We start from the raw sequence: 9,765 nt of genomic DNA, 5'->3' as shown, positions 1-9,765 counted from the left end.
ACGCGCCGCGCGCAGCTTTTCGCTTCCTCTGCCAGCAAACTATCAGGGCGAATGGATTCACTTGGCCGAGGGGCCGGTGGTTGGGTTTCCCCTCCCGCTTTTAAATTCAGTCAGCATGCCCAATAAACGAGTCATTGAATCATAAAAAATAATAGCAAAAGCATCGCGCTTTTTTTTTTTTGGACCCCCCCCCCCTATTCCCCGGGGGCGGGTGTCACCATCTGTTCGCTGGCATCCAGTTGCTTCGTAGATTTCGGCAGCGGCGGCAAGCCGTAGTACAAGAGGACTTTTGCTTTGTACTGATTATTATTTTTAAAAAATAAAAAGTTGAATGGCCCTGAGTGTCAGGGAAAATGGAGCGCAGGTGTGCGGGGCTGATCTGCACTCTCTCCATCATCTCAAGCAGCAGCAGAAGACCACGGAGGAGGGCATGAAAAAGGATGGCGCTGATTCTTACTGGTCCAGGTAAGTTTCAGCATCATTAACTTTGGGGAGGCCACCCTGTGCCAGACCTGGAGGAAGCAAACTGCAGAAGGAAAACTTTCAAAAATGGTGGTTTCCAGCTGCATCTCTTTCTATCTCTCTTGGGATACTTCCACATGGCTGTTTACTGTGCATTTAGGCTTGTGCACATACCATACATTTAAAGCACCCCCCCCCCAAAAAAAAGAATATTGGGAACTGTAATTTATACTACAACTTCCAGCACCCTTAACAAACTGCATTTCCCAGGAGGCGGGGGCGGGGGCAGGGGCGGGAATGTGCATTAAATAAACGTAAGGTGAGTACACAGCTATATACCGGTAGCACTGTTAATACACACATGGTTCGTGCAAGGACTATCTGCCCCAAAATGCCATCCCATTTCCTATTTAATCTGGATTTAACCATTTCTGCAGAAAATACGATAAATGGGGTGTGTGGGGGGGACCCATGAAAAGGCTAAATCTGAATAATAGTAATTTATTTATACCCCACCCATCTGGCTGGGTTTCCCCAGCCACTCTGGGTGGCTCCCATCTGAATATTATTACAGTGGTACCTTCGGTTAAGTACCGGTACTTAATTCGTTCCGGAGGACCATTCTTAACCTGAAACTGTTCTTAACCTGAAGCACCACTTTAGCTAATGGGGCCTCCTGCTGCCGCCGCTCCACCAGAGCACGATTTCTGTTCTCATCCTGAAGCAAAGTTCTTAACTTGAAGCACTATTTCTGGGTTAGCAGAGTCTGTAACCTGAAGCGTATGTAACCTGAGGTACCACTGTATTATTATTAATGCAATAAAACATCAAACATTAAAAAGCTTCCCCATACAGGGCTGCCTTCAGATGTCTTCTGAAAGTCAGATAGTTGTTTATTTCTTTGACATTTGATAGAAGGACATTCCACAGGGCGGGTGCCACTACCGAGAAGGCCCTCTGCCTGCTTCCCTGTTAACCTCACTTCTCGCAGGGAGGGAACTGCCAGAAGGCCCTTGGAGCTGGACCTCAGTGTCCCGGCTGAATGATAGGGGGTGGAGACGCTCCTTCAGGTATACTGGGCCGAGGCTGATTGGAGGGGGGAAGAACCAGGGTGTCATTTTGACGATGGTGGGAACCTGTGGGTGCAGCGAAAAACTTGCATTCCTGAGCCAACACTGAGTCCCCATAATAAATGGTTGTGTGGCAGTCCTCTTCTCTCCTTTCTGTTACAGTTCCTGTTTGTGGATTTATGAGCACTGTATTCCCCAAACTCCTATTTTGCTCCCTGTGGTGTGTGGTTAGTTATTCCCTGTCCCATGACAGAACATTAAGCTCTGGTACTAATTTGTACTGTGCAGAAGTACATAAAAAACTTGCACATAAATTATGCAATGCTTTGATTCTGAAGCTGGCCGCATATTCCCTTTTCTTTATTGCCGGATGTGATTCAAAGCTATTTCGTTCGGATTTGCCCACAGCTTATTATTCCACCCTCAATTCCCTTTCTTTGCAATTGTCATGTGGAGTCATTTTATATTATTTACAAGTGCCGTGCAAAACAGCGGGTTCGATTCCCAAAAAATATTGGGGCTCTTGAAGACGTTATGTAGATAAGCACAACGCAGCCTCTTCATTGGAGCTGGGTGGCTGGCGGTCAGGAATTCTTCAGCTGTTATCCCTGCATTGCAAAGGGTTGGGCAACATGACCTTTGGGATCCTTTCCAAATCTACAGTTCTATGATTCTAAACCTATTTTATTGTATTTTTAATATTTTGTTGGAAGCCGTCCAGAGTGGCTGGGAAACCCAGCCAGGTGGATGGGGTATAAATAAAACATTATTATTATTATTAGGCTATCCCTCCCCCAATGAATCGCATTGCTTCCATGCATTTATTTTGTCAACATGCATTATTCACTTTTAGTTCATTATTTTCTGTTTCTTACGCATCAAAGTTGCATTTGCTTCAGAGAAATGCAAATGTTAGTCTTTATTTTTATTTTTTATTTTTTAAGGCTAGAATTAAAAAGAATTATGATTTGGCCCTCTTGAATGTGCTAAGAGCTAAGGCTGAAACTTGCCTCTCTGACTTGGGACTTGGGCTGTAAAAAGCTTAGCTTGTACCTGTGAAAAGTACAGCGCTTTCAAACCATTTAATTCACATCTAATTTGTTTGGGGCATTTCCACAAACCCTGGGTTTGTTTTGGCAAGGCTTTACTAGTCTGGCAAATGTAGGCCTCCGACTCAAGCATAACAAGCTAAAGTGTTGTTGTTCTGGTTTGTGACCTGTGTATAGAGAGAAAGGGTTCATTAAGTAGGCTATGAGCCACTCCTTCAAGTCATCCGAATGCCTTCTAGTGAGCTTAGGAAACAGCTTCCAAGACAATGGAAAATTAGACAATGGAAATTGGAACTGCAGGGCTTACGGCACTTCACAGATCAATTAAAAAGGTCCCCTGATTAGCCAACCTGAGATCTTTTAATTTTGTTTTTTAAGCTATCTTTAATACAATCCTGAGAGCTCTAGATTGTTAAGGGTGCCAGTGGTTATTCGGAGATCCCTATTCTGTTGGGGCATGTGCGGAGTGCCCATCCTCATGCCAACGAAGTGTGCCCAAGGAACAGAGAAACACTTAAACAGTTCTAGGAAGCTACACTTTAGGCTTACCCAGTGCTTTTTTCTGGGGGGACTTGTTGTTGTTGTTTAGTCGTTTAGTCGTGTCCGACTCTTCGTGACCCCATGGACCAGAGCACGCCAGGCACTCCTGTCTTCCACTGCCTCCCGCAGTTTGGTCAAACTCATGCTGGTAGCTTCAAGAACACTGTCCAGCCATCTCATCCTCTGTCGTCCCCTTCTCCTTGTGCCCTCCATCTTTCCTAACATCAGGGTCTTTTCCAGGGAGTCTTCTCTTCTCATGAGGTGGCCAAAGTATTGGAGCCTCAGCTTCAGGATCTGTCCTTCCAGTGAGCACTCAGGGCTGATTTCCTTCAGAATGGATAGGTTTGTTCTTGCAGTCCATGGGACTCTCAAGAGTCTCCTCCAGCACCATAATTCAAAAGCATCAATTCTACGGCGATCAGCCTTCTTTGGGAGGCGGACTTAGGGGTACGCATACCCCTAAACATTTTGTGAATCTTTGTAGTTTTGTCCATTTACGGTTGTTGTAAGAATTTAAGGTCTCAAATACATAGATTAAATGTCCCTAAATTTACAAGGCAAACACATACATAAGTATGTAAACCACATGTCTGAAATAGTACAGGAGAACAATCCTGAAACCATTTTGACTCTCCCAAATTGACTTCAAATGTTTCTCGGCAAGGAGGAAGGAAAGGGGAAAGCCTCTCCATTGTCTTTTGTTTACCTGTCTTTAGGGTATTTGTGTATGAATAGGGTGAGCCTGTGACCTGGATTCAGGAATTAAAGTATTTACCATCACAAAAGCATGGCCAGGCTGCCCAGGTAAACTAATCTCCTACCAATAGAGAACCCACTTAAGGACTCTATAGGGGCTCTTGGATACCCCATAAGGGAAAAGGAGTAGATTTTGTTTACATCACTGTACTGTATATATTTTTCCTGATTTGAACTATAAACTGGTGATTTTCTTGAGTTTTTAGGGGGGAAAGCACTGGATTTAACCCCGTAGAACAAATGAAATGGTGTATCTTGGATCACAAAGTTAAAGTCCGTTCTGCAAGTAAGATGCTGTCATAATTGCTTCCTGCCCCAATATTTAATGGACAGCACACCGAAATTAGTCCTTTCTTTCCCTTTTCCTCTGCATGCATAAAACCTTATACGTTAACACATTCCGTTCACAAGCCTACAGTTCCCAAAAAGGAGAGAGAATCATTTGTTAAACCACTCTGGGAATTGTAGTTCTGAAGGGGGGTCTCCTAGCAACTCCCAGCACCCATAATGAACTACAGCTCCCAGAGTTCTTTGGTGAGAGAAGCCCGGGCTGTTTAAAGTGGTATCAATAGTGCTTTAAACATTTGGTGGGAATGTGGCTTAAGTCTTTGAGATGTCACAAGACTACTGCGTTGCTTTTCCTGCGACAGACTTAGCAAAGCTCCCCTTTTCAAAAGCAACAAACCAGTTGTCTTAAGCAATGCTTTGTGTCTGGCTACAACTACTATAGGTAAAGGGACAAACGCCGGCTCCCTCAGCCTATAGAGCCAGATGGGCGTGCAACCCCAGAGTCGTCCACGACTGGACCTAACGGTCAGGGGTACCTTAAAAAGGTAAAGGGGACCCCTGACCATTAGGTCCAGTCGTGACCGACTCTGGGGTTGCGGCGCTCATCTCACTTTACTGGCTGAGGGAGCCAGCGTACAGCTTCCGGGTCATGTTGCCAGCGTGACTAAGCCGCTTCTGGCGAACCAGAGCAGCGCACGGAAACGTCGTTTACCTTCCCGCCGGAGCAGTACCTATTTATCTACTTGCACTTTGACGTGCTTTCGAACTGCTAGGTTGGCAGGAGCAGGGACCAAGCAACGGGAACTCACCCCGTCGTGGGGATTCGAACCGCCGACCTTCTGATCAGCAAGTCCTAGGCTCTGTGGTTTAACCCACAGAGCCACCTGCGTCCCTTTTATAACTCCTACCCACTTCCAAATTGGGTACCTTTCCCTCGAACAGGTTGAAATTTTTGTCAAGACCTCCTTGCCTGCTTTCTCTCTTGTAACACTAAACACGACCAAGGCTTGCATCAGATTTCCAAAATGTAGCCAGTCGGTGGAAAGGGGTAATTCATAATTTCCACATAATTCATAATTCATAATTTCCACACTTATCCACCCACCCCAAGCTTTGGTCTAGAACTCAGATTCTTTGGTTGATGCTAACTAATGTTATAAGAAAAACTGCTCCCTTTCCCTTATGGGGTATTCCGGAGCCCGTATAGAGTCCTTAAGTGGGTGTCCTGTCAGTAGGAGAAAATAACAGAGGCAAACCAGAGTATATTGAGAAGCAAATCAGCTAGTAAGACTGATCTTTATTCAAGGAACGGTTGCAACAGGGTCCCCACACACCACGCTGGAGGGAGGAGAACCCTGAACAATGGTGTGCAGGCCCTTATATAGACTTTTGAAATTGCCCACCCTGTAACCCAAGACCCACTCCCCCACGAAGCATCATACAGACATCACAGAAGGAGACGATCTACAGCAGAAATCCTGTCTTCTAGGACAGTGTTTCCCAAACGTTTTTGGGCAACGGCACACCTGTTTACCGGAAAAAAATCTCGCGGCACACCACCATTAAAGCCCCGCCCCCGTGACGTCATTCGGGGAGCCGGCGGCCCGGGCCTGAGCTGGAAGGAGAGGCGGTGCTTTTCGGCACAAGGCAATCGGCCTGGAATTGTTTCCCGCGCGCTGCGAAAGGGAACAGCTGCGGTCGCGCGAACCCTCCGGCGCTGGGAGGGGAAAGGGCGGAGTCGCAGAGCACCAGCTGGCCGAGCGGTTGCGCGCAGCGTTGCGCTTTTGGAGAGCGTGCGGCTGCTGCTAGGGGATCCGGGGACGTGAGCAGGCCTGGCCCGACCCGGGTTGAAGGAGGACAAGCCGGCAGCGCGCCAAGTGAGTTCGGTTGCGCGCGACGGCCCCCGCTCCCCCCACCCCCGCCGGATCCTCGCCGCCGCCGCCTCTCGCCCGCCTCCCTCCCACGGCACACCAGCCGATGTCTCACGGCACAGTAGTGTGCCGCGGAACACCGGTTGGGAAACACTGTTCTAGGATACCTGATAGTGGTCATTGATTGCATTACCTGGGCAGTCTGGCCATTCTTTTGTGATGGTTAGTTCCTGAATCCAGGTCACAGGCTCACCCTATTCATACACAAATACGCCCCTAGGACACGATTTGCAAGCAAAAGGCCCAATGGGAAGGCTTTCCCCATTTGCCTCCCTTACTGCAGAGGAATATTTGAGAGTCAAAATGGCTTCAGGATAGCTTTCCCATACTATTAGATACAGGTAGGTAGTTGTGTTGGTCTGCCGTAGTCGAAACAAAATAAAAAAATTCCTTCCAGTAGCACCTTAGAGACCAACACACTTCTGAAGAAGTGTGCATGCACACGAAAGCTCATACCAATAACAAACCTAGTCAGACACATGGTTCATATATTTAGATATGTGTGCATATATTAATATTCTATACAGAGACCTTGAAATTCTTATAACCAGTGCTTTTTTCCTCGGGGGACGCAGGGGTACACATACCCCAAAACATTTTGTGAATCTTTGTACTTTCCCCCCGTTTATTTATTTTTCCTGATTTGAACTACAAAATGGTGATTTTCTTGAGTAAAAATGAGAGTACAGTACCCCCAAACATTTTTAGAAAAAAAGCACTGCTTATAACACTAAATAATTGAGTAAGCAGAACAACGTCCCACTCCCAGTCCTTCCCTAGGCTCCCCACAAATGTGCTCTGATAGTTGGTTGCCCCAAATTTGGGAGCAGTGTAGGCATAGGCGCCATTGACCTTGAAAAACTCATTCCCACTCATACAGCGATTTAGTTGGATCCTTTGCCTCTGTTGTAGACGTGGACTGAGCCTGACAAACCAGTAGGGCTAATGCGGTTCTAAGCTGTTTTTGAATGCATGGTCAAGGCTTGGTTAATCATTCTCCACAACATGATAAATATACGTAGGCTGGTTAGTTAATTGTTGCGTAAAGGTGGGAAGAAGTTATGACAAACAGGGAAGGAGGCTGTTTGTCAAAGGCTTACAGCTCCAGAGTTCTCTGCACGCAGCTGACTTGAATTTCCTCTCCTGTCCCTCCCAGTCCCTGCCTCTCAAAATATTTTCTGGGCGTTTGGGAGACCCCCCAGAGCAGATTTGGAAAGGGGTCGTGGGGGGTAGAAGAGTAAAAGGAAGTCCTCTTGCACCAGCGGAATCCTTCATTCAACCCCAGCAGTGTTAGAAACTCAAGATCTATATCACCAAATGGCTCCTTAAACCAGGGTTACAGTCACCAGAACGGAATGTCCCGTTGCCAATTGGTGGCCAGGCGGCTTGGAAGTCGTATTCTTCAATATGACATTTTGGTTCCCGAAATTCATTCCGATTGTGCAGATAAAAATATAACGGATAGAATTCTACAGGATGGGTTGTTAGCATGTGAAAACAGTCAAGATCCAAGTGTCCCTAGGAACATAGCTGTCAACGTTTCTCCTTTTTTAAGGGAAATTCCCTTATTCCGAATAGGATTCCTCGCAAGAAAAGGGAAAAGTTGACAGCTATGCCTAGGAAGGCACCTCCAGATGCATCTTCCTGGCTCCTGGGTATCTTCACTTGGTCGCAAGTGGCCAGTAGCAAGGTGGAAAATGCACCTGGCGAATTTTGAACGCTGAACCCAAGTGTCTTGTAGCCTGGAATTTGGGAGCAATGGGCTTTTATTATTTATACATACATACATACATACATACATACATAAACAAATACCCTGCCCATCTGGCTGGGTTTCCCCAGCCACCCAACAGAATATTAAAATACAATAGTCTATTAAACATTAAAAGCTTCTCTAAACAGGGCTGCCTTCAGATGTCTTCTAAAAGTTTGGTCGTTGTTTTTCTCTTTGGGAGAGAAAAACATTGGGAGGGCATTCCACACAGCGGGTGCCACCACCGAGAAGACCCTCTGCCTGGTTCCCTGTAACTTGGTTTCTCACAAAATGACTTTCTTTCTTAATACGCAACTGTATTGGTCCATGGGGAGGCGGAATCTAAAATGGACGGTGGAGCCGTACTTTCACCCATGAAGTGTGCTGAGTGATCTTTTAGCCAGGCGCTACCTCTCTGCCTACCTTGCAGTGTTGGTTGTTAGGAGGATAAAATGGCGGATTGGCGAAAGGCCATGTTCGAACGTTCTGAGATGCTCAGAGGAAAGGCAGGGTGCAAATGTATGACAGGAGGACCAACCAAAATGCCGGAGTTCTTTTGTGAGCAAACATACGAGTTCTGCAGAGCCCTTCATCGCGCTGGATGTTAAGCAAAAGGGCAGGGAGACAGGGGTATAAGGCTAAGGAGTAGGGATGATATTAAAGCCACAATGTCCACAGACTGTCAACAGACCCAAGATGCCTTGGTTTCCTAAGGAAGGCCAAGATCCTATTACCCAGAGTATTTGGAAAACGAGACAGTAATCTATAATGCCTTTTGCATTTCCCCCTTTCCCTCCTGTAAAATGTGTGCAAGGGGTCAAGCTGGTGTTTGCAATTCGAACGGAGAATTATGTCGTAATTGCCCTCTTTCACTGTGATCTCTCCGTGTTTCAGCCAGCGCACAGGTCTTCCTCTGTCCCTCTTTCTCAAAATTCAGAACTGTGTTGCTTCTCTTGCACAGTCTGCCAAGCAACCCCTTTGGACCGCATCCTTGCAGGTGGACGCGCTTATTCAGGGAACATCTAGAGCCAGAACAGGAAAGTTAAAGTTCTTTTGTCAAAACCCGGACTCCCATTCTGAGACATTTTGGGTCAAGCCACCATAATGGACGTGGTAATCAGATAGCAAACTCCCCACGTGCTTGTATGGACCCTAAAAAATAAAGGGGGGGGGAGAGTTGTTAATGCTGAGAGTGGAATTGACCCTTCTTTTCTTGCTGGAAAAATATTTGTCCTGTTGGTTGCTGGTTGTTAAACATTATAAATCGGCTTCGCTGCTTGCTTTCATTTTTATTTAACAGAATGTGTGGATACTGCTTAACTGAAAAACATTCCAACCTCTAAGCAGTTTACATACGTTAAAACGATCGATGCAAAGCCAGGAGCCTAAAAGCAGGAAGTCCTTGGGGTAAAAAATCAAAAAATAAATAAAACCAGCATTTAAAAATGTACATTACATAGAAATTTTTAAAAAATACACACCATTTTTACATGGCTTAATGGTGATCATCATTGTCAATTGCACATGGTATTTTGCCTGCAATGTATGCTATAGGCATTCAGCAATTCTTGATGATGATGATGAGAGTTAAATATTTTCATGAGAACTGGGACAAATGACCTGGGTTAGTTGCAGTCCCCATTTAGATGGGTCTTATTCAGCAGAGCAAAGCAAAAAGGCAGGTGTCCAGCTCTTAAATTCTGCCTTTCTACCTCAGTGGGAAACCCAGGCTATTAAGGGAAATCTACAGTGCTTAATAATAAACAAATACGGACCTGTATTCCATTTGCAACTAACTGGCTAGCAGGTTTGCTAATGTATTATAAATCAATTTTGTTCGCTCAAAATGGCTGTGGAGTCGGAGAAGGCATCCCTTGCCAAGAACTGTGTTCGCGGGAGGCAGGAGCGAGCGCTTT

General features: G+C 45.9%; 1 protein-coding gene across 1 annotated transcript in view; it reads left to right on the top strand.

Annotated features, from left to right (window-relative positions):
* Positions 1-331: 331 nt before the first annotated feature.
* SLC17A9 (solute carrier family 17 member 9) overlaps positions 332-9,765 on the top strand; it is a gene marked incomplete at its 5' end in the record, with an annotated part of 37,899 nt that continues 28,465 nt past the window's right edge. Inside the window, one exon of the mRNA XM_081196447.1 lies at positions 332-465. Within this exon, the coding sequence (XP_081052573.1) occupies positions 332-465 (134 nt within the window). The remainder of the gene's footprint in view (positions 466-9,765) is intronic.

The sequence above is a fragment of the Podarcis bocagei genome (genome assembly GCF_964188305.1).
Source record: "Podarcis bocagei genome assembly, chromosome: 5".
Lineage (NCBI taxonomy): Eukaryota > Metazoa > Chordata > Lepidosauria > Squamata > Lacertidae > Podarcis > Podarcis bocagei.
Note: the sequence above shows the minus strand (reverse complement) of the source record. Positions and strands in the feature narration are given on the sequence as shown.